General features: G+C 33.1%; 1 protein-coding gene across 3 annotated transcripts in view; it reads left to right on the forward strand.

Moving 5' to 3' along the window:
• The window catches only part of LOC136973748 (death domain-associated protein 6-like), a 41,424-nt gene extending 15,452 nt beyond the window's left edge, over positions 1–25,972 (forward strand). The window contains exons 4-10 of one of the 3 annotated variants that reach the window (XM_067268493.1): positions 1,110–1,265; positions 12,157–12,621; positions 20,574–20,766; positions 20,840–20,983; positions 21,074–21,258; positions 21,330–21,519; positions 25,073–25,972. In XM_067268493.1, the coding sequence (XP_067124594.1) occupies positions 1,110–1,265; positions 12,157–12,621; positions 20,574–20,766; positions 20,840–20,983; positions 21,074–21,258; positions 21,330–21,519; positions 25,073–25,353 (1,614 nt within the window). In that variant the 3' untranslated portion in view covers positions 25,354–25,972. The remainder of the gene's footprint in view (positions 1–1,109; positions 1,266–12,156; positions 12,622–20,573; positions 20,767–20,839; positions 20,984–21,073; positions 21,259–21,329; positions 21,520–25,072) is intronic. The other 2 variants (XM_067268494.1, XM_067268495.1) reach the window with 2 other exon arrangements.
• The last annotated feature ends 887 nt before the right edge of the window (positions 25,973–26,859 follow it).

The raw sequence follows: 26,859 nt of genomic DNA on the forward strand, positions 1-26,859 counted from the left end.
GATCCCACCTTGACATCTATATATGTGGTAGCCTATTGACACATATGTAATGTTTTCCTTGAAAATGAAGGATAATAACCCTAATAGAGACTATAACAAATTTTTCTTGTTTTAATTTTTATTGGAAGTGGAAAATAGAGATTAGCAGTGTATAATTATTGTATTTGATACATATTGTATGTCAAAATTAACATAATGCATGAAAGATAATTTATTTAATAAAATAAGGTAAAGAGAAGAGAATTGCTTTCATAAATTCTTAACTCTAAACAAAAATACAACTTGCAATTTTGAAAATGCATAAGCAATAGAATTGTAATTGCATAAAATATGATACAACTTGGGAAATTATTAGCCAGAGATGATATGTTATATACAGTTATGTAGAATAATAGAGTAAGCACATAATGAAGACTGAATTATGCAGGAAGCTACTATGAAAGAAAGGAAATAAAAAAGGAAGTAACATAAAAGCAGGGAAAGTGTTTAAAAAGTATGCTTTTAAGATTTTTTTTATTGTGCTCATTTTTCTCCCATTCATTATTATATCTAAAAGATACAGTAATGAGGATGAGAAAAATGAGCATGCTTGTCTGTATTTAACAATACTGGATATTGTTAAATATTGTATGAATAGACAAGAAATCATTTTTCCAAATTTGTTAGATATATTTGAATCTTAATTATCTGTGATTAAATTTATAGAATGAAAAAAAAATTATTTATATCCAAAACTGATAGATATAAGAAGAATCACTAAAGTAATGATAGCAGAAAAAATTTTAAATAAATGTTAATCATTGCATGAGAACATTTTATGCAGATTTATGAGAAATTACAACATTTTTCTGTACCGAATGAACATTCTGCTGTGATATTTTCAAAAAAAATTGAGGTGTATATTATAATTGAGGTGTAAATTAATAATAATTTATTATAAGCCAACAATTTTTTTTTTATCATTAGAAGTATCTTAAAGGAAGCAATATAAAATAATAATATAAATTTTGATAAAGACATAAAAATATTTATTTTAATGCTTTTTATATTTTATAATTGAAAGAGGAAAAATAGATTCTTATATTACTTATATTTATTTATTTAAATAGGATACCAGTTCTATCAAGAATGTTAATTCTTCTTCCAATGTTGGTGAAATTTCCAATTCTTCCAAACATTCTAATATACCAAGGACTTCAGGAAGCAGCAAGAAATTTTTTTCAAAACATGAAACTAGTTCATCTATAGTTTCTAGATTTAAAAAAGTAAGTATATTTTGTTGTAAACTTTTAGCAAAATTATTTTTATAAAAGAATTATGGTATTATTTTAACTTTTGAAAAATTTAATCTGTGTTTTCTTTGTAATCTTAAAATTAATTCTTTAATTGTCAAAGTAAACTTTGAAAAAATTTGATGTAGTGCATTTATATGTAATTATATAAATAAATTCTTATATACAAATATGAGGATAGCCAGAGATAGAGAGTCTGGGTTAGGGTTTCCACCACTTAATTGGCAACAGGATGGTACAAGTAAATCCCGTCCCTGAGTCATAGGATGGTGATTTTATGTGGATTAATTTTAAAGGAAGATCGTAAGATTGTGAAATCTCAGTCTTTGTCAGGCTCCCGACACCAGATAGGGATTCGCGCCCTATCACACATATAGAAACTATGAATAGGAGGGCTACTACAATAATGATGAGTAGGGAAACCATGGATATGCAATAAGATTGTGACTAACCAACAAGGCCATTATAAAACAATAACAAATTTAATGAAACAAATGAAGTGGAATACAAAATACAGAGAGACCACCAATTCTAGTTGCGAGAGAGAATTTACAATACTTAAATTATACTATCTCACTTGTGTAGTATTCGTCGACTTCTTCTGAGTATGAAGTATTACGGGAGGATGATGAATTTGCAGGAATTATCTTCTTCTTTATGCAAGTGCACAAGTTAAATTATTACCGAAACTTTCTATATGGCAGTGAACTGTTCGGAGTCATATGGAAATTCGGGGACTTGGAGAACTGCCTCTCTTATTGCAAGATCAATGTTATGGTGAACTGCCGTTGTTCAGGTGGCAAAATCCTTTCATCGTGGACTGCCTTCTATGGCATGTTTGGAATCTGTTGAACTGCCCTGAATGGCAGGAAAATTCCCTTTTTTTGATGGGCCATCTGCCCAATAGCGTCCAAGGGATCGCTGTTACTCTGGGCTGTGCGTTGATGTATAGAAAGGGTGGAGAGACATATGGCGGTCAGAATTTGAAGATAAGAGCTCATGAGGAGGGAATTGATTTCCTCTTTCTCCTTAACTACAAGTGCAACTTCCCCTCTTGTAAACAACTTTATAAAATTTTATGCATTTTCCAAGCTAAATTAATTATAAATCCCAATTCTCACACAAATGTCTATGTATTTATGTATATATACAATGCCTCTGAAATGTCTGGCAAAACTTTGGAATTATATTCTTCATACTAAAAGAATGGAAATCTTTCATTTTAATATTTCTTCTTTTACATGTTACAGATCTATTTCCAATGTATCTAGGCAAACATGAAATACAGTGGAAAGCCAAAGATTAAATTAATGCACATAAAAGCATAATTTTAGTCTTATTACAATTGAATAATAGTTGTTTATATCTTGTATTCAAGTGATATTTATATTGAAATGAGTGATTTGACATAGAAATTTAAAAATACCACTTTATTATAAACATCAATTTTATTTATAGTTAGATGGTTAATTTGTATAAATACAACTTGAACATTAATAGAATGAAATCTTTTTCTATTTATAAATGATTCCTCATTATATTTGGAGGCTGTAGGTGCCTTGATTGCAATATGAGTACAATCAATAGCTTCCTGCAATAAGTAAAGAAATAGTAAAAATCATCATATAATTAAACAAGAAACTTTATCATTTTATACACTAATTTTAAAATTATAAATTGTAACAGCTATTTAAAAAAATATCCCACAAATTTGTTCACGTAGGGCTACAAGTTATAAAGAAGTTAATTACATACTATATATCCTAAAGAACAAATAAAAACAATTTACTCACCCACAACTCCCGGCATTTGACTGATGGCAAAAAATCCAGACGACACATCCAATTGTTGTTCTCTGCTCCGAGGAAAAGAAATTTTATGTCCAAATCGGCGGATAATACTGTTTACTACAGAAGGCATAATTAAGGACACTGTCGACTGGGCAACTTTAAGTTGGCAGTGATCACCGATATTTCTTTGAAATCCACCAGAAGCAAAAAAATTGTAACATTATCAATAACTGAATTTCTGGTGGAATTATGGCCCGTGACTTTCTCCAGATTAAATCATCCCACAATTCGTTGCACAGCCATACGGTAGCTTCTTTCATTAGACGAAATCTTAAGTGAAATTCCTCATCGTCTAAATCAAAAGCATTATCTCTATCTCGAAATACTCTTTCTCGAGATAGGGAATGTTTTGTAATGCAATCGTACAGCATGAGTAGCATTGAGTCATCCATATTAGATATAACGAAATTGTAAGATTTGCCGACTTTCAAGGGGGTTAAAATTTATCCCGCGTCAGGATGAGCCTAAAGGAACCCGTGTATGTGGACGGTGGCGAAGAAGGCAAATGATAACAAGTGTTTACATGCGGAAAACCGTTTATTTGGACGAATTCATGCTTACGTCGGTTCGATTGTTCCAATTCTCAGCGATCTTCAGAAACGTGAGAGTTCGGTTGGTTGATCTATCCAGTCCCAGGCGGACGAGAACGGCCGTTGGACGATGGTGACGGGCGGTGACACACTTAGAAGTTCCAAGCAACGACACTACACACACCGTCGGCTTAATCCATAAAAGGTAGTCCGTAATTCCGATGTCCACTTTCTTTGACCTTGAAGTCCCAGTTTTTATATGTTTTTCTCGTGTACTATCCACCTTTCAGATTGGTCTCTCGTCCCTTTCTCCGTTTCCCGATTGGTCACCACTTTGTTTTCAAGCGCAAAATGAGACCATGTCGGGTCGCGGGAAAGGTCCGATTTGAGGTGTCTATTTGACACCCTTTGTCGACTATGCTCCAAGATTGTTGATAGAACCACAACACCTGCACTCATAATTTAATCCGTTGTTTGTAATTGATGTCATTTTGGAATTTTAACAATCACGCAATGTTTTTCTCTCTTCAATTTTTTCCCTTTTCTGAAATTGTTTTCCTAAGTTGAATTTTTCTCTTAAGTACTTGTGTCAAACTTATACCTCTTTATGAGCGCATGTGTCTGAGTTCTACCTTTGGATTGAACATTAACAGGTCGTTAACGTGCGGTGTCGTCGTCCCGAGACATCGTTGTTTACATTTTTCGTTGCGTTGTTTTGATCAAGAGTTTTTTTTTTCCTCTCTCTCTCTCTCTCATACAAAATATCGATATTTTTTTCACAACAGGATTCTGCATTTTTTTTGCGATTTCGGACCTCGTCTGGGTTCTTACAAAATCGAGGCGAAAGACAACTATCCACTCTGCTCTGATAAACAAGAGAAGCAAAGAGAAAAAAGTTATCCAGAATCACAGTTAGAGAGACGCGATAATCTCTCAAGATGTAAACAAACGATTAGCCAATCAGCAACCGGCTTGTGAGAGACGATGACCAGAATACGGCCCCAGATATGCAAACCGTAGGGCAAGCGGCCCCAATTAACTATATACAAACTTCCTATGCAACCAGAAATCATATTATTTCAATTTAAAAATTTTCTCCTGAAGGGTGTTAAATAGTTGACCAGCACAACTCTATTGTTAAAAGAAAAGTATGATGTACACGGGCAAGTCACTAATTTCAGGTGGAGAGAATATATTTTAAATTAAATAAATTAAAAATATGATTAAAAATTACAGCCTGGCATTGTGACAATGTCACAATAAATAATTGCTCATTTTTATATGAAAAGCTTTCATCCTTTTCACAAGTGATGTGCTTCCAAAATCTTATTAGGCATTTCAGGCCACCCCGAAGTAGGGAACTGGCCTCGGCATGGCGGGGATCTAGCGGCAAGAGGCAGCAGATATAGAGGATCCGAAGGTCTCGCTTTGGCCTCAGTCGTTGATGGAGTCTTTAGGCTTGGGCCTAAGATGTCAGAGGTGTCAAAGTATCATGGGCCTTGGGTCTATGTAACAGCCTTAGTGAAGCTTATTGTCCATGTGCTGTGTCCCTATCCGTGGCTTCTAGTGGGGTTTCTAACATCTCTCTAAACTAGAACCTATTCCTATTCAGATGGACAGCAACTATAGCTGCATTTTGGCATAGCACCATGCAGACTCACATAAAAATAGAAGGGATACTGGTACAGCTGAGGCATAGCAGTTACTCTCTTTGGCTTCAGCAATAAGATGGTCCCTCAGTAAGTCCGAGGCCAGAAGATGATTGCTATAGCTGCTACAAACAGGTTTCCCACAGAGGTCTTGTCTTCAGATGAGATAAGTGGAGTGTAGTTGATTGGACTTGTCTGATGCAAGTTGTAGTCCTGCTGGTGGAAGCGTGGGCACTGCTGGGTCTGTGGTATGGTGTCACTCGATAGGGGCACTGCTGAAATGTGGTAGGAGCCTTCTGCTTTGGCAGAACAGTCCTGAGTCCCCTACTCACAATGGTTAACACATCTGCTTGTAGGGAGATGATTGCTGTATCATGGCTTAACAAGTGAAGTCTCTGACTTGCCACAGAGGACACCAAAACTTCTGGATTCAATTCCCATGTTGATACAGAGGCTGGAAGCCATGGATCTGACAATCCTTACCCTCCGGAATCTGAGACACACAAAGCAAATTCCTGCATCTACCCTAGTGGTGTAGGGTCAATGTTTGCATGTTCAAAAGGCAGCCGAATGCAGTCGATGCCACCTTATTCCACAGTAACACAAACCACGTAAAGCTCCTGTCTGGTAAAGGAGAATCAGTTTCCCAGGAGGAAGACTGGGTCTTGCATGCCCAATGGTGGCCTGGGGCCATGGCCTGCATGCCAAAGCCAGTGGGACAAGGAGTCGTACTCCCATAGCTGAAGCCTCACTGGTGACCAGGGGGATAGCGCATGTAGTGGATTACAGGATACTGCTAACTGATATCTACTGTGACAGGCAGTCAGCAGAGCCAGTCTATGACATAGGATCAACTTCCCTTATGTCTTCAGGGAGAGTGGTGCATAAAGGCCTAATGATGCATTGGGTGGCTGTATACAGTCCTTGAGAACTGGAAGCTGAAAGGTTTCCGAGCAAGGATGATGGGGTGGCTCAAGCCAAGCAACCAGCTGGTCTGGGGTGATGTTGGGTAGGCATCCATTTAAATGGATGTGGTTTATGTACCCAAACCACTTGTGGGGATGCTCTTAAACACATACTGAAAGAACTCTGGGCATCCGTGAAAGGTTACGGAAAACACTCCCCCCTTTACCACCAGGGAAGTTTATGACGCTTTTCAAGGACTAAAGAAGGAGAATGCTCCCAACCCTGATGATATATCCCTGATAATGATTATCTCTGACTTTCTCCTTGACATGTACTGTACAATGCTTGCTTAAAGCATAGTATTTTCCCTGATCCCTGGAAAGTGGCCAAGATTGTCCCGGTACCTAAACCAGGCAACTATAAAGATTTCCACCCAATCTCTCTCTTGTCTGTACTTGGAAAGATTCTTGAACGTCTGATCAACAATCGAATATCCTGGTACTCCGAGAACAAACATCTCTTCCAGGAGAATCAGTTTGGGTTACGACCACAAAGGTCTGCTGAAGATGCACTTCATGCTGCCATTGACACCATTTGTAATTTATTGAATGACCACAAATATGTGCTCGCAGTCAGCTTGGACATCTCCAAGGCTTTAGACAGCACCTGGTGGCCCTTCATTCTAAAACAACTCAGGACCTTACATTGTCCCTCTAACCTATACTATACTATGAAGAACTATTTGAATAAGATTTGCCATATTACACAAGGGCCAACACAATGCCCATAAAAGGATCACCAGAGGATGTCTGCAAGGTTCCATATGTGGGCCACTCCTCTGGAATGTCACATTCAATGCATTTCTACAGGAGAACTTTGGACAGAACAGGTTGATAGCCTATGCTGACGATGTCCTGGTCCTGGTGGGGGCCGCTCTAGGGCTGTCCTCGAGCACAGTGGCAACCATGTGCTCAAGGAAATTCACTGCTGGGGCATAAAACATAAACTCAATTTCAATCCTCTAAAGACCAAAAGGATAGTCTTCAATAAATCAGGACAACTAAATTTATACTGAAGGGTACCACATATTAAGATGGACAACAAAACCATCAAAATTGAGAAAAACCTTAAATACCTGGGGGTTGTCCTGGATCATTGCCTCTCCTGGGATGTACATGTTGAGACCATCACAAAATGCACTGGCCTAATTATGCAGACCTTTGCCCAGGTAGCCAAGAAAACATGGGGCTTTTCTTCAGGTGCTATGAGCACTATTTATGATCATATTTACATCCCAATGCCTATGCCTGCGGCTGCTAGGGCTGGACATCCAACAAAGTCTATGTGAAGACCCGAATATAAGAATAACGAGATTTGATTTAAATTTTTTATTTTATTTGCCAACCGATTTTCAAAAGTTAGGGTTAAATCAAACACAGAAACAAAAAAACGGAAAAACACCCGACAAATTTTCTCGTAAAAATTAATCATAAACCTTCGTTCCCACGGTAATACTTCCTTGTAGAAGATGAGTTAACTGTTGAAAAATAATTATATCATGTAATTCACCATTGGTCAAAACGGTCTTCTTCCCTTGACGTGCATCGTGAAATCTCGAACTCGAGATCCCGAAATAAAAGGAAAACGAACGATGACGCAACTGGAGAAAAGTTTTGACAACTGTCAAGTGATTGTGTGTGTGCCGTGGACTATCATCTCCCTCCATTGAAGCCGTCCATCCCAATATTCTTCAGTCCATTTGACTCTTATACTCAAGCGAACTCTTGTTCTTCGGACTTTATCAACAAATATCAGGATTACTAAGGTATTTATCCTACTCGCGATGTTTTGTAAACTCTCTCTCTCCAGTCAATCGAGACGTGGTTTAATAATTCAATTCGATAATATAAATAATACTTCCAATTATGTTAATTGATGTATTTCATATCAATCCCAAAATAAACGGGTATTTTTATTTAACTATAGAAGAGTGTGTGTTTCTTCCTCCATTATCATCATCCGGCATCCCGTGATTCCGAAAATAACGCATATCTATCTGCGAGAAATTTGATAGATTGGTGTCAGTTCCTGACGTGAACAGGATACTACAATCCTCATCCGTAAATAAACATTGACCGCTCAATCCCTAGTCATCCTTCCGACAAACAAGGTCGGACCTCAAGGTCTTGTGCCGTTAAGAGGTAGAGAAGATAAGAATCATCTTTCATCTCCTACCCTCAGTTAACCTCACATTTATATTAAAAGAAAGCTCATTTCATCACAACATTGAGCACTCACTCTTATTACCAAATGTGCCCAACCTCAGCATTCAAGTTATTGCCAAAAAGCCCCCCCATTGACCTAATAATCCAATTTAACAGAAAAATTCAAAATATTAAGTGGGGTGAAGAAATCAACACCAGTGCTGGAGGGATTAACCTCAACAATTATGAGAGCCCTTATCCATTTATGGATACTTTGTTACCTGGTGATGAACTTCACTGCCTGGATGACAATGCCCCTTAAACTCCTGATGTGGAGATCTTCACCAATGGATCTAAAATTCAAAACTCTGTTGCCTGTGTTTTGTTGTCTTTATTAATGGGGAGGAAACTCACTTCGAAAAATACTGCCTTAGCAATATATGCACCGTCTTCCAAGCCGAATTACTCGCTATAAAGATGGGCCTCCTTGGGTTTAGTAACAAGTATTCCCAGAGCCATGTCCATATCATTACTGACAGCTTATCTGCCAACCATGTTATTAATAGTGAAAATTTCCACTTGATCTCTACTGAAATCAGGAATATCATCAACAACACCAGCAATACCATATCAATCGCTTGGACTCTGGCTCACCTGGGCACTCCTGACAATGAGTTTGCTGACCTCTTGGCTAAATCTGCAGTTGGGGATTACTCAATTCCTATAATCTACAACAAAGCCACCAAAAACACATTACACCAGTTCCTTTGGAAGGATACTCTCTCTGCCTGGCAGGATATCTGGAATGAAAAAAATAGCTGCATCACACTCAATTTTATTCAAATCTTAATGACTTTTTCAAACTTGACTGGTTCACTCCTAACTACTTCATGACACAATTCCTCACAGGTCATGGCAAATTTGGCACTTATCTTTGACGTTTTACCAATCATCCTTCTCACCTGCCAGGTGGACAGCAGCACACACTACATCAGGGATGGGCAACCTTTTTCTATGTAAGGGTCGCATTTTAAGACTTTTGAACTGATGCGGGCCGCATACAAGAGAAAGAGAAAAAAATGTTGGTAAATCAGAATTATTTATTCGTATATAATTATAAATTAGCATAGGTATACTTAATTTAGCTTCTGGAACTGATGTAAACATAATATATTGGAAATATTTGGTTAAATATTCATCACTGCTAGTTTTAAATTAGTTTCAATGTGTCTGTTAGCCAGTTTCTTGTTTTAATTTTTACTAAATTCATTGCGGGAAAAACTATTCACATACATAAGTTGTAAAAATAACGTTTGAATTTTGCTGCATACTTCCTTAAGCTGGGAAATTGATATATTTATTCACATTTTATGCGTTGCGGGCCGCAGGTTGCCCATCCCTGCACTACATCTTTGACTGCATTATCCTCGAAGCGGAACATCTGGAGATAAAACTTCTCTTAAATGACCCTGGGAATTCATGGCCTTGTCATCCCTCAGATCTTCTCCAGGATGGCTAAAAAATTCTGCAAACCGTCTCCTGTGACAACCTATTCCCAATAACCTTCCTCTCTTCAGACTTGTGACACAATAAACGTCCTGTACAATCATTATATATATTAACTTTTATATCATTTCTACTATTTTGCATAATGTATTATCATCAACTCATTTTGTGTTTTATGTATCTTTTATATTTTACATTTTACCTATTTCATGCTTAACTGCTTATTTTAATCCAATTTGCTGTAATATTTTACCTTAGTAATCACTGCAATCAAGTCCTGCATAATTTCACATATATATTTTTTATTACTACTTTGTATACTGTTTTATTATTAGTAGTTCATTTCATGTTTCATGTATCTTAAGTATTTTATCTATCTTATGTATTACTGACCTGATTTATACTATTACTATTACCTGATTTATGTATTATCTCAATGTAATATCCACTCTAGTTTATTGTCATACCTTATCTGTTTTGTATCATGGTTATACTTTATGTGATACCAAGCATGTACAATGTACTGTACATTAATAAACTATTGATTAAAAGGTTAGAATCACCTCAACCCCCTTCTCTATATTTTTATTTTTGTGGTGACAAACAAGAGTGTAAGCAAATGTTTAAATTGTGCATCAAGTGTGATTGATGTGCCAAACATTACCAAACTTTGAAGGTCACCAAAAATCCAGAAAGAGAGGAAGCAGGAGATACAGTCATCCCCAAACCGCTGGATAGGTGGGTCCTGCAAAAACAAAGACCTGCCAAAAACCTTCAACTAGGACCCGAAGGGGATGGGCCACAGGAAGGCGTGAAAGCATCTGTAGCAGATGGGGCCAGAGAATCTGATTCAGCCTCCAGCCCAGAAGAGGTGTTTAACATCATTTTCTCAAGTGAGGAAGATGACTGAAAGGCCGTTCCAACCACTTCAGCTTTTGCCACAGTAAGTAGGTAGCTAAAGCCAAAGTGGTGAAATCGGGGGCGATAAGGCAACTGAGGAAGTCACCAAGGTTGCAGGTGGAAGTCGCTTGGTGCTAAATTGGGGCTATATGTTGAATGTTTAAAAAGCTCCAAGCTGGGTGGAAGTTTCCACACCTTTAATGTGTGAAGACTTCCACCATTTTCTTGAACTGAAAATGTGGCTAGGAGAACAGAGGTTTGAGACTAATAGGATCTTCAAAACGATGTTAAGGCCCATCTCAAGTAACTGGTGGCAACATTCTATGAAGAGGAGATGGAAAAGCTCATCCACAGATATGACAAATGTCTCAATCTTCATGGTGATTATGTCAAAAAGTAACCGTGTTTGTATCTAACTTTTGGTAATAAATTAATTTTGTTATTTACATTTGTCTTTGTTTTAAGGACCATTGGAGGTTGGAAAAAAACTGCCCTCATATTTGTTGAATGCATTATGGAATAATGCTTATAATAAATATTAATAATTGAGGAAATCATAAAATGTAAAAAAAAAAACATATATAATTTCATTAATATGAAGAAGTTTGTTATTTTGTTCTTTAATAATTTTAAGTAATAATAAACTATACAGAGATTTTAATTATATCCAGAATATCCTCATCTTATTCATAACTTTTATAATGAAAATAAATAATTAAAATTTTAGTATTACATACTCAATATCAAGAATGATCAAACTTTATAAATTTATGAAAGAAATACTTATAGGACTCTGCTTACACAGATTGTTATTTCATTTAAATTTTACTTATTAATGATATATTTTTTCATCCAACAATTGGTTTTATATGCAGAGAAGAATGTAAGATATGACTAAATAGATACAAAACACCTTTTTCCGTTGCCGAGATTTTGTGAGATACAACAATCAAACAAATGTATCTTGTTAGCAAAGTATATTTTTTGAGATTATCAACAACAAAAAACAATTTAATTCTCTCAAATAATCTGTTATGGGATTGAAGCATTTACAGAAAGTTGCTCTATAAATCTGTATTGATGTGTAAACAGTTATAATTTTTGGTAATTTGATATTTTTGGAATCAACTTTTGTAAATTACTTTCTATAAAAAGAATTTTGTTTATTTGTTAAAAAGTAATATTACTTAAGAAAGAATGTTTTAAAATTAGATACATTTATACATTTTCTTTTCTAAATTCTAAAAAATTAAAATAACGTATATAAAATTATATAAAATGACTTATAATTAATTTGTATTTTAATCTATCAATTTCAGTTTCTGGAACTCTGTAGATGTTCTATGAATGACATTGATGAAAGCGAAAGAGAAAAAATTATTAATAAATTGAGGAAACGTTACAATTCAGCTAATCCTCTTTTTATTTCCTCTAAAAACTTTTATTCGTTCGTCGATAAAAAAATCGAAGATGTTGTAAATGATTATAAAAATATATATGTGCATATTGAGGAAGTTTATACTGAATTAAAAGGATTTTCTTGTAAAAGGCATAAAAACTCAAGTGAAACTTCTGCACCAAAAAATGAAACAAGTGCCAAAATTGGTGAAAGTAACACATCTAAGGAAAATGATGCCACTGTTAATTCGGTTGAGAGTAATTTATTACGAACTAATCAGTTTAAAGAAGAAAAAACTGGTGAATCACGTGTCAATAATACAATACAAACAATTGAACATAAACCAAATAGTAAACATATAAAAAGACTGGAGATATTACTAAAGGTAAGATAATTATGTAATTATATTGTATCTATGTCAGAGAAAATTTTTTTTTAAAGTCTACCTTCTGCCCTTTTTTAAAAAATATGTACCCCCATTAAAATGCAAAATACATGTTGCTAAAAGTGCTGGACTTCACTTTACTATGTTTCTTGCTGCTTTACCAACATCAAACATAGAAGTACGGTAGCCATACATATGTTGTTCAGTGATCTTACCTTTCTTTACTGTCTATCTCCTCTCCCTCCTTCTTCCCCCTTTCCCTTACCCTCTTTTCCGCCAGCTAAACACCTCGTGTATGGCCGAGGTCTTTCATGTATGTATGTATGTTTCAGCACTGTTGGCAGTACAAGGTTGGTCTCTGTTTGCTGCTCTGTGAGGTCATGGAGTCTTAACTTCAGTCATATATGAAAACAAAATGATAATTTTTGAAATTTTGATGCTTTTATTGAAAGAGACCATGAGTAGATGATGTGAGCAGAAAGAGTGTCACCTATGTGGATGCATAAACTATGAATGAAAGAGGATTTGTTCATACATGATAAAACCTTACAATACCTGTTGGACTGCAAGAAAAGATCAATGTCAACAATTAATTTGATTGTGAATTCAATCTTAATCAGAGGATACTGATTAAGATTGTGTATATACTTCTAGACAGTTATTGTTGTAAAGTGAAAAGTTATTTGTAAATTTGACAGGATGTAAAAAATTCAATAAAAAAAGACATTCTTTTATAAAATTATTGAGGGAGAAGTGTTAAGGTTTAGCTACTGCATGATCCCACAGCTGTTACAGCCATTGCTCTTCAGAGTAGGCTTTTCACTAAGTTCTGGTAAACTTCTGCTGAGATTTGTTTCCATTCCTCCTGTAGTAAAATAAATAGCTGTATATGATAGTTGACCATGTATGTCTAGCATGTAATCATCACTCCAGCTCATCTCAAAGATGTCAAATTAGGTTTAGATTGGGACTTGGATCAGTCAAGTCCTTCCAACTGCAAGTCTTCAAATCACAAAGATAATACTAGAGATTTTTGCCTTGCTGATACAAGAAAGGGCCTATTCCACACTATAGCCACAATACAGAAAGAACAGAATGTCTTGGTAGATACCAACATTTAAAGAGCCAATCACAGAAACCAATGAGCCCATTCCAAACCACAAAAATACTCACAAACTATTATGCTATTTCCAAATTTTACATTAAATACAACATATTCTTGTAATTTCTGTTTACCAGGCATCTGCCAAGTCTAGATTACAGCTGGAAACAAAACTAGGTTTTGGAAAGCTATGGTTTTTTCAAAACCAGTTTGGAACAGACTATGGTTTTTCAAAACCAGTTTGGAACAGATTGCCAGGTGGCCTAGCAGTTAAGGTATCAGCTTACCACTCTTTGTGACCTGGAAACAAATTCAGATGGATCAAAAAACTCTAGGAATTTTTAATGGATGATCATCCCAGATATGTTGGGCCCTATTCTCACCATATGGCTGTCCTATTGTGGGCTTGACAAGAAGGCCCTCTTATTATCCACAGGGCAGAAAGAGGGGAAAAAACATTTTGAACAGGTAAAATGATATGTTAAATTATGTAAAGCTTTTAGTCCTTATTATTACAATACACGAATTTGATAAAAATATAAATATCTGTAATGAGGGCAATCATATCAACCATTAACTGATTATGCAATTTTAGTTTTTTATTTTTGACAATTTTTTTCTGAGGAGTCAAAAATGATGACTCATTCATCAACACTAGCTTGATTTTTTTTTCTCTTTCTCACATCTGTTATTGATGTGTACTCTTTACCAGCTTCTGGGTCTTTGTAGAAGTGTCACTGGTGAGCTCATGTTCTTCACCTGTAGTACTAGTAGTTGACACTATTACTCATCATCTGCATAACTCTACAGCTTCCTGTGAAATTTGTCATCTTTTACAACCGCCAGTGTATTGATGCCAGAACCTTCACTCATCAGGTTGCTTTATTTAACACTTCATCCTGGTTCTACATTGTTCAGTTTCTGCCTTTTGCTCCTGCCCCTCTCTCTACGTCATCTGTTCCTAAATGTCTTCAGTGAAGAAACAACTATTTGCAAAACATGTTCTAATTATACATGTGTGTCTGCTTGTATCCAGAATGTGATGTAGAATGGGTATCAGGTCCAGAGAGTAGATGCCAAGAGTGGCTATTTAAAAGCAACTGTGTCACATTGATCAGGGTAGTCCTGCTGATCAAAGTAACTCTGCTCTAAGGTAATATGTCATTGTACAAATAATATAGATTTATTTAAAACTAAAATTTAAGTGATTATTTTATTTTATTTTATTTAGAAATATGCAGGATGAGCCAAAAATCCCCAAACTCTGATTTTAACATTTTTTTACATTGGTGTTAACGTGTGCCATGAATTTCTAAAATCATTTCCTTCCTCGCCTCTGAGAACATGTAAAGACAATAACAATGCCCCTAAACGTTTAAATTAGCTCTGAAAAGGACAAATTCCAAACCATACCAGATCTCTCCGTGTGAAAACATGATGATGCGCTAATATGTACCAGTTCCCTATTGGCTCTCTGACCTCATAAGTCAAAAATAACATGCATAAGCATGTTTTTTTGACAAGTACAATGTGGGTTTTATTTATTTATTTATTTTATTTTATTATTATTATTATTTTTTTGAGGCATTCTTTGAAACCAAATCTTATGCATGATGCAGAGAGATTTTCTCTCAGTTCTCCTGATTTGTCATCATCCAGTTTCTTCCTTTGGAGAGGAAGAATTGAAAGGAATATGCATATTGAGATAATCCAAGAGATCTGCAGTTCTTGAAAATGAACATTGCTGCTATCATCAATAAAATTTCTTCAGTTATGCTAAGATGCATGGCTACAAACATGTGTTGCTGCATGAATTTGTGCTTGATTCTTCCAACATCTGTAATATTGTTTTCAAAGCCCAAGAAATCAGCAAACATAACTATAATATATACCATATATTTTCACAGATAAGAAGACCTTCAGATAAGACGAGGTATAAATTTTAGTCAAAGTTTTATAGTTTTAGCATATATCTGTCCTATAAGACGACCCCCAAACTATCAATGGCCTATGAATTTAGTTTAGATCGTCGATCATCATCTGGATAATAATACTGTATAGCATATACGGAATTATGTCCTATTCATAATTTTTCGAATGAACAAAATTTTATTTTCTGCCTTGTTATTGTTGCAAACGTTCGCACTGATTCGGGCATTCGGGTAATGACCTTGACTATTCACAAAAACGTCGTATGGGTTATTCTATTTTGTGGACATGCCCTACTCTCTACTAGTAAATAACTACGGTTTGTCCGTTTTTTTATAATGGTTTTAATTTATATAAATTTCAATCTAATTTTTTTGTATCTGTCCTATAAGACGAGTCCGGATTTTGGGAGCCTTTTTTTATGATTCAACTATCGTCTTATCTGTGGAAATATATGGTAATTTTTTTTATTTGCATTAAAAAACCCACCAAAAGTTTTTGAAATCAGTGTTTGGGGACTTTTGTCTCATCCTGTGTAAATTAATGTTAATGTTAAGTAATTCTTTTTGAAACAACAGTTTCTGAAGAAGAAGGAAGATTTTATTCTCATATTTTTTTAATTTATAATTTCAACTCTTTTTGGTCGTCATGTACTAAAAAGGGACCTTTATTAGTGTTATTGGTTCATCTAAGCCAAGTAATGGGGATAGGATACCAAGAACATATCCACTCATATCAAATCACTCATGAAAATTTCTGAGATTCTAACCTGAACTTGAACATAAATTTCTAGGGTGACAACTTAAAAAATTAAAAATAAGTCTTGGCCAACAGTATTTACATTAAAATACATATTAATAAAATATATATTTTTAATGAACTGTATTGTGAATTATACATTATATATATTAATTACTATAATACTGCAACTTGAACACTAACTATATAGTGTATTTACTCGGACACATGGCAAATTTCATCACTAATTTTTATTCAGTTGATACGTGTATTAAGTGCTTGTACACGTTTCGGGCTGTTGACGCCCCTCTTCAGCTAACTAAAATACAAGTATACGATTACAAATTGAAATATATAAAAAATAAAAGGTTATGCTGTATAAAACATACCTTCAAATCACAGATCTTTGTAAACATAAAATTGTTTTAAAACTTCTCTGTACATTAATCAATTTTTGTCATCTGATGGAGAATTATACATTAAGTATTACTTTTTTATCAATTTCGATGACAATTCCATAAGTCTTTTTTTTATAATACAACATACCTAGTCGATCTTTTTACATCGAAGCCAGAGGTTCTATTGTACAAACAAATTCTTAATGATTTAATGCGTATGACTGTGTTCATTTACATAGTGATGTGGTAGATGGGCCACCTTGTGGCAAACTTATGTTAAAAAGACATTAATTTTTATTTTATTATTTTACATAGAGATAATTTACTTAATTTTTATTTTATTATTTTACATAGAGATATTTTACTTAATTTTTATTTATAATATGCCGAGCCAATTTTCGTTTATTTTTATACTAAAGTTTTTATTTATACATTTTTTACTTTTTATGATTTCTATGCTTTCTTTAAACTTTCTTCTATATGTTTCTTTTTCTTTATGAAGGATTTTCACATTATCTTTATCTATTTTGCAACCGTTCAGAGTACAATGGTTATGAAAAACGGAATTTATTCTATGATATTTTAGGTCAGCTATATGTTCTTTTAATCTGACTCCCAATTTTCTTTTTGTTTCTCCTAAGTTGTGTTTATTATTATTACAAGTACAAGGGATCTTATATACTACGTTTTTAGTTTCAGTTATTGCTTGTTGTTTTTTCAATGGGTTGAGGTGTTTTAATCTGTTAGACATTTTTTGGTATGACGGTGCAAGTTTAAAGTCCATTTTTTTGATTTCGTTGTTGATTTCTTTCGTATAGACCTTTGATGTATGGGAAAGCAGTATACTTCATATTATTTGCTTGTTCATTGTTATGTGGTATTTTTGGAGTATTTAATTTAATTTCCCATTTATTTAGTAGTCGTTGCAGATAGCCCGCTAAAAGAAATTTCTTTTTTTAATTCAGCTAGGTCCTTATTTATATATATCTTCTATGTTTAATCTTAGAATATTCCATTTTAAATGTATTATATTTGATATGTAGTGGCATATTAGATTGATATCTTATTGTTATGTTTCCCAAGCTTGGCTTCTTGAACGTTCGAAATTCCAAACTCTGTTTTAATCTTTTTATTGTGATATCCAAATAGTTAATTTCTTGACTGGTTTTTTTCTTCTACTTCTATTTTGAATTTTATTGCTTCGTGTATGTTATTGATCTGTTTTTTGATTTCTTCTATTGCGATTTTTGCTTCATTATATATTAATAGAATATCATCGACATATCTTTTATAGAATTTTACACCTCGTATGCTGCTAATTCTGTTATCTATATCTATCATGATTAGTTCTGCTAATTTTGGTCCTATTACTGATCTCATGCTTATTCCATTCGTCTGTGTATAGTAATCTCCATCAAATTCAAAGTAGTTGCTTCTGTATGTAAATTCTATTAAATTTATAATTTCATTTTTAACTTCCAGATTTTTTAGTTTATCTTCTATTAAGTTCCATGTTATTGACGATACATGTCTACAACGTCAAGGCTAGCTATCCTAGACTCTTCTTCAATACTGATTTGGTTTAGTCCTTCTATAAGTTCATCTGTATTTTTAATTGCAAATTGTGTGTTCTGGTATTGCTTAAGCTGCTGCTTTAGAAATTTCTCTAATTTTTATAACATGGAATACTTAAAATCTACGATTGGTCGAACCTTTTCTCCTATTTTGTGGGTTTTATGTTTGTAGCTGTATGTTTAGTTTTGGTGTACGATCATTTCCTTCATTTAGAATAAACCACTTTTCAGTTTTGTTGATTTCATGTAGTTGCTCTAATTTTGTAATTCGTCTTTTAAGTTCCAAATATATAACTTCAATAGGGTTTATAGGAAGTTTTCTAAATTTTGTATTATTCGTTCTTTCTTGTTTTTTATTTTTAACCCATTCCTGGGTAGCTATTACAATTTGTTTTGATTTATCAGCCTTTATGATCTCTATTTCATTTTCTCGTAAAAAATTATGTAATGCTTTGATTTGATTTATATACTGGAAGTAGTTCCTGTCTTTAATTATTGATTTTTTCCCCTCTTTAGTTACATATTTTTTAATTCTATTACTCAATTTCATTTTCATAATACTTGAATCTGCTTCTGGAAGATTATTACATAATTTGTCTAAATTTGGTATTATATCTAAAATAGCCCATTTATTCGGACCATTAAAATCTAGTCCTTTATATAATATTTCTTTGATGTTTGCTGGGATGTTGATTTTTGTTTTATTTAGAATAAGGTTCTCTTTCCATACGGTTATTTCGTCTATGGTTGGATATTGGAATTTCTTAACTAATCTTTTATATTTGTTTTCTTCATATCTCTGGTTATGTTCTATTTGCTCGCTAGTGCCTTATAACCTTTTATTTTTTATATATTTCAATTTGTAACCCTATACTTGTATTTTAGTTGGCTGAAGAGGGGCGTCAACAGCCCGAAACGTGTACAAGCACTTAATACACGTATCAACTGAATAAAAATTAGTGATGAAATTTGCCATGTGTCCGAGTAAATACACTATATACAGGTAGTTAGTGTTCAAGTTGCAGAATAAGTACCGGCACGGTTTCATAAATACTACTATAATACTATAATACTATAATTATAGTAATTGATCTCCAGAAGATGCTTTTATCCGTTTTGCATTTTATTGCGAAGGCATAGCCTCAAATAAAAGGTCATCTCCATAACTGAAAATTGTTTTTGGAAGTCTCTGGTGTTTTTAATGACAGATCAAGAAGACAATTTTGTAGCTTCAGTAAATTTTATTTATATTATATGAAGTAAGAATTGTCTTCTGTGTGAACTGTTATGACAAATCTAGTGAAAATTGGATAGAATAGCCAATCACCAAATTGACAGTTAGTATTTCTACCATCAAATCCTCCTAAATTCATTATTTGTATAATCGGAAATGTAGAAAATGAAAAATCAAACAAAATATTTTTAAACAGTAGCAAGTTGTTTCATTAAAAATCTTCAAGTTGCAAGTCAAGTCAAGTCACCGTATTAATGTATTTGAGTCTCAAGTCAAGCCACCTCAGCAACTTAAGTCCAACTCGAGTTTGAGTTGATCAGCTCAAGTTGACAACGCTATTTATGTGATGTTCATTCATTTACAAGTGGAATTATCATATTGTTATTTAAAAAATATAATAATCCTTTCAAGAGCAACATGCTATTGCATTATTCTTAATATGTAAAAATGGACAAATGTAATTACAGAGGATTTTATTCTTGATCATTGTACACAATGTTTATTATTAATCACTGGATTAAATAATCTACCAAAATAACTATCTGTATATTGTATTGACTTGAAGATGGTCGATTCTCTGCTTTGGCATAATAATAAACTGTTTGTTAGCGAGTGGACTGTAGTATTGTATAAATTTCACAATTCTGATATCAAACTAGCATATTTTGCATAATCCTAAGAATAGATTTCATAATACAAACTTCAAAGATAGTAACTCTCTTCTGATAGTAGCAAAAATGTTACCAAAACCCCAAATTATATTGTAAACTTATTCTGAGATAATGACATACAATTGAAAGTGAAAAAGATCTCATAAAAAATAAGATTTTTACCTGAAATAAGTGCTGTATATGAGAGATACATCAATACTGTATTATAATTATTAGTTTAAGAAACTTGTAAATTATTATATTTTATATGATTTTGTGTAAAATATTTTTTTATAAAATATATACATATATTTCTTTTGACCATAGAAAATTCATCATAAGATTAAAAGTCTCCAGCAGAAGGAACTGAGTTTGGATGATATGGATGATCCAGAATCAATTTATATCCAAGAAGATAGATTCGTTAAAAGATTTAACAAAGTATGGAAAAAAATTTGTGTTTTGACTGGTAGAACGACGAAAACTGGAAGGCAAACAGAAAGGAGATTCTGTTTTAATGGTTCTTTTTATTTCATTTCTAAATTTAAATTTTCTAGATATGAAAGAATAATTTAAAATTTTTATTAATATAGGTAGCAGATATCCAGAAATAAACAGTAAAGTAGAGAGATTTATTAATAAGAAGAAAATATTTCCAGATTATAAAGACATTTTAAACATTGTTATGTCAGTTAACGATGTTTTAAAGTTTTCAAATAATCAAGCACAGTCAGTAGGTAAATGAACATTTTGATTGTGTTCCATTTTTATCAAAATTTCCTTCATTCCAAAAGCCTACAACATTTAAAATTTACTTTTCACTATAGCAAGAGAAGTCTTTGAAGAAGTTGGAAAATTACTACAAAAACGAAGATTACAAGATAATAGGGACCTAATGGGTTGTTTTTTAACGGATGATGTTGACCTTAACAATGATCCTGCTTGGGAAAATGAAGATTTAAAAAACCGCTTAGAAGAAAGCTCAAAAATTGCATCAAAAAATTTAGAAGAAGTTAGTTGCAGATTTATTTTTATTATTGTAAACATAACTGGTTTTTTTTAATTATTGTTGTATTTTTATAGTTAATGGAGAGTTATGTATTAAAACAAGTAGAACAAAAACTTGAACCAGAAGAAGTGGACGATAATGCAGATTTGTCGCCATCACATTCCAGCAGACATGATGATGATGAGGAGGAGGAGGATGCTGAGGAAGAAGAACCAGAAGAACTCAGTGATATTGATCTCATAGAAGATATGCTAAATAATGACGGTAAAATTTTAATATTGGCATTAGAAATTTCTCAATAAATCAAAGTTTAGAATATAGACAAGAAATATGTTTTGGGAAGAATAAACTTCTTATGCACCAGTTACAGGTTCAAGTAGGTAGAATTTATATAATAGACAAGAAAATTCACATTGAAATTATATCTTAAGTTAGATGATAAAATAAGCCTTTTTTTTTAATACAACGAAGTGCTTTTTCATGGAAACGTAAAGAAGCAAAAGTATATGCACTCAAGCCTTTCATGTTCAAGAGAATTTCACATTTGGTTCTGCCATTAACTTATTCCATAGACTCAAAAAGCTTTTAAAAAATTAGTGAAAATAAAATAATAAATCTTTAACTAATTTCTTTCCTGTTTTACTCGATTCTATACGTAAATAAATTATTTATTGTGACATCTCACAATGTCAGGTCATAATTTTTAATTTAAAATATATGCTCTCCACCTCAAATTAGTAGTCTTGCTCTGTACATCATACTTTCCTGTAGCAATAGAGTCGTGCCAGTCATTTATGTAACACCTTTCAGAGGAAAATTATTGATTTGAAATAACGTGATATTTGTATATAGTTAATTGGGACCTCCTGCCCCTAAACTTTCCATATCTGATCTCGGCTTTCATCTAACTAACTCTGTTGTTGAGATTAAGGAAAGACAGACAGATAAACGACAGTGGAAACATGAAAACATTCATTGTTCTTAATTGGGCTGCAATTTGAAAAAATTGTACATCTATAAATTCTCACTACTGTCTGTCTTTCTGTCCTTTCTTAATTTCAAGAATAGTATTAGATAGATGAAAGTCGAGACCAGATATGGAAAGCTTAGGAACAGGAGGTCCTGATTAACTATATATGAAACTGGTCTAAACCAGAAGTCATGTGATCTCAATTCAAAAAGTTTTCCCAGAATGGAGTTACATCGATGACCAGCATGACTCCGTTGTTATCAGAAAAGTATTGGGTTGTTCGGAAAGTTCGTAGCGATTTTTGATAGCTGACAGTTGAGACACCGATTGACGCAAAAATGATTAGAATTGTACAAACCAATGAATATTACGATAAATGACCTTGAGACGCGTCTGTTACAAAAAAACCGTTAAGATTATTCAAATAGCGTTTAATTTGGCTCATTGCAAAAATGGATGCGAACAACGTGCATTATCGACACTTGTTTCTTTTCTTTTTTCGTAAACGCAAAAATGCTGCACAAACAGCAAAAAAGATATGTGATGTTTATGGTGGGAGTGCTGTATCAGAATCAACTGTTCGAAAGTGGTTTGCAAAATTTAAAACGGGTAATTTCAGCCTTGAAGATGCTCCTCGCTCAGGAAGACCTCCTGTTATTGAAGAGGACCAGATCAAAGCATTATTGGATGAAAACCCTCATTACACAACTCGAGAGATTGCAGACATAGTGAAGTCATCAAACAGTACTGTATTTCAACATCTAAAGAAGCTCGGATACGTGAATCGTTATGACATTTGGATACCTCACGACTTAACGGAAAAAAACTTACTGGATCGCATCTCCATTTGTGATTCTCTTGAAAAACGAAATGAAAATGACCCTTTTCTGAAGCGTTTAGTGACAGGTGATGAAAAGTGGATCATTTATAACAACATCAGCCGAAAACGATCGTGGGGTAAAAAAAATGAATCACCATTAAAAACTCCAAAGGCCGGTCTTCATCCAAAGAAGGTCATGCTCACTGTCTGGTGGGATTGGAAAGGAATCCTGTACTATGAGCTGCTTCCACAGAATCAAACAATTGATTCTGATAAGTATTGTTCCCAATTGGATAAGCTGAACATGGCAATTAAAGAAAAACGTCCGGAACTGGCCAATAGAAAAGGCATTGTGTTTCACCAAGATAATGCCAGACCTCACACGTCTTTACGAACACGCCAAAAATTATTGGAACTAGGCTGGGATGTTTTACCCCACCCCCCTTACTCACCCGACCTTGCCCCGTCGGACTACCATTTGTTCCGTTCTCTACAAAATTCCCTTCATGATAAAAACTTTGATACTTTGGAAGCTTGCAAAAACCACGTGGATCAGTTTTTCGCGGAAAAAACTGGAAAGTTCTACGAAGAGGGTATCATGAAGCTGCCCCATAGATGGCAACACGTCATTAAAAACAATGGCGCATACATAATGGAATAAAAGTATATTTTTAGTATTAAAACAATTTCTTTTATTTCTCTTAAAAATCGCTACGAACTTTCCGAACAACCCAATAGTTTGATATACAGGGGAAAGACACCACTAATTTGAGATCAAGAACATATATTTTAAATTAAATAAATTAAAAATTTCAGCCCGATGTCACAATAATTTTTGCTCATTTTTTTTCTTTTATATCTTTTCCATCTATTAATATAAATTATGAGATGGTGTACATAATAGGGTTTGGCTTCCAGGATTCCCGAATCTTAAAAACCAGAGGAATAAGACAAATTCCTGGGAATCCCATTTATCCCAGTTAAATGTCACATTATTTATTTCATTTCATCTTAATTAATTACAGATAATTAAATACAGTATATCAAATAACTCTAAATACAAGTATCATGATATGTCCCAACTAAAGTTCACTTTACGAGTTTACAACTTTAAAGTTGCTGGACCCTTAAAGTAGATTTGGATACATTTTTGTGCTATTATGTTAAAATTAAATTATTTTATGATTTTGATTCTTTCTATGATGTCAATAAATAAAATGTTCAGTGAATCCACTTTGCAGAAATACATTTTTTAGCAAACGATGAGATTGCAAAATGCAAAACATGCAGAATTAAGTATTTTTTTCTCATCTGTTTAATTAAATATGGTGCAAAGCTCAAGTATTAATTTATAACACCAATAACTGCCATAAATCATCGGGCTATAATTTTGTAATAATAATTATAAATTACGAATTAATTTGGCACTGTAAAGAGGCATTAGGCACCATCTCTTATTAAAATTAATAATTATAATATTTAATTAAATAATTGAGATTAAATTGGCACCTAACACCTCCCTCTAGTGCCAAATTAATTTATAATTTATGATTATTATTTCCAAATTATAGCCCGATGATTTACGGCAGTTGTTAGTGTGTTATTGCAATGCATCGGGTTAGTAGGGATGTTTATTTGTATTAATTTATGTCAATTCAAAAAGAATTAACCCATTCAAAGAGTTTTTACTTTGTGGCGAAGTTATGTATGAGCATATACTGTAGTATGCACCAAATTATAAAGAGACTGTGAGTGCACCATCAAGCTGAATGACCTGTACTAAAAAAAATTACATTTGAGCAAAAACCAGCTGCTTTCTATTCTCTAAGACATCAATATTTGAGTTACTTATAAAAAATATTAATTAATAGTCTGTAAGGTAAGGTGTTTATCAAATTTGAATTCTGTATCACGTGGCATAACAAAGACATTATATCTATGTTAATTCTGGTAAATTATGGGTTTGAGTAATTCAAATTCAATTACTAAAAAAAAGTTTATTAATAATTAAAATTTGACTGTTTCAGAAGAGTCTTCCAAGAACGTAAGAGAAGTGATATCGAAGGAAATGACTTCTGAAGATCATACATCAGCTAATTTAAACGATGATGATAATGAATGGATAGCCAAGCCACAGTTACAGCCTACATCTTCCAGTTACAATAGAGATGTATCCAAATGCAGCACGGAATCATTCCTACAGAAAAGAAAAATTAAATCCGAACGTACAGATTCCTCTAATAAAAAATTGTGCCTTAATAATGGAGAAAACAAAGAAAAATATGAAGAAATCATAATATTGGAATAATTATAAATTACAGGAAGAGAGTAATGATCATTTTTTTTTTTTTTTTTTTTTTTGACACAAATCCCAGACATATTTGTGTATGTGTAAATATTTTAGATCCGATTTGTTTTTATAAAACAATCAATCGGAAACATTTCCAAAAACTTTAAGGATCGGACAGAGAAAGTCTGTGTCATTCAGGTCAATCAAATGCCAAAATGCAATACATTTTATATATTTCTCATTGTACAAATTATAAGAGACTGCTTATTTATGTTTTGTTAAAAACTGTGTGTAATTAGTCATAATTTGATCAGATTTTCATAATTTTGTTTCCTGTAAAAAAAATGCAAATTATAAAATTTGGAAGTTGTAGTTGTAAGAGAAATTGATTAGCAAATACTTTCATGTCTTATATAGAACACCCTCCTTTTTTTTGTAGTATTTGTTATAATTTAAAATTCATTTATATTTTTGCATTATCTTTGTAAATTAATTACAATAGAAGAGAATATGCAAATATTTATATTAAATTTCATGAATTTCATGTTCTTTACTGTTTAAAAGTGGTTCATTTTCATAAATTTATGTTATAAATAAATACGAAGAGAGTCTAACAAGTGTACCTTTTTCATATTGATCTGATTTGAATTTTTTGTGAACATTGTATTTTTGAGAATAAGGCTAAAATATTTATTTATTCCATTATACATTACAAACTTTTTAGTTGAATTAATGTGTCAAATAAATATTTAAGCCTGAGAGAAATATAAATTACATGGAATTTGACTTATTCGTTTATTTAATTTTTCATAAAAACAATGTAAAAATGTTTAAAAATATATTGGAATCTACTTTCAGAAAAAAATTCTTGTTGAAGCTATTCATTTTTTTTGTAATGTATAATATCACTTTTCACGAGATCCTTTGAAGGTTGTGGCTGATCTCACAGATACATTTAGAATAATTTTTAAAATGTTACTTTCCTGGCCGTTATAAGACGGGAAGTATGGCAATCGGTCAAAAAATGACCCCAAGATTTTTACATTTTTAGACTCGACCTTGAAATACTAAAAATTTGGGAGTTTTTTTCCTATATGCAGGAACGTTTGTGGGGGAGCACAATTTCGTTCATCCTCTTTGAAGGTTAATAACTTGTGTGCTTTTTGTTGAAAATTTCTGAAATTTTGCAGGGAGATTTGTGTATTAGGTGACGATGCTATTAAATTTTGGTGGTTAAAGGTCAATGGGGCGAGGAGATAAAAGTGCTGCCATGTGTTGCATCTCGAGAAGGGTCAGACTTAATGATTTTACTCATTATTAGCATTTACAATTTTTTATAAAACCCATCCCTACCCTCAAAATTAAGCTATAGTAATTAAAAATATAAAAAGTTTTTTAATAAAATATAACAGATGCTGCCACCAAAATTTTAAATGTTGCCAGGAAAGTTAAGAAACTCATTGCTGGATTTTTTAAAGATGTTTTTCAGTTTTGTCTGAAAATTAAAAAATTTCACAAATTGAA

Source organism: Centruroides vittatus, unplaced genomic scaffold (genome assembly GCF_030686945.1).
Source record: "Centruroides vittatus isolate TY-2023 unplaced genomic scaffold, ASM3068694v2 contig_329, whole genome shotgun sequence".
Classification (NCBI taxonomy): Eukaryota; Metazoa; Arthropoda; class Arachnida; order Scorpiones; family Buthidae; genus Centruroides; species Centruroides vittatus.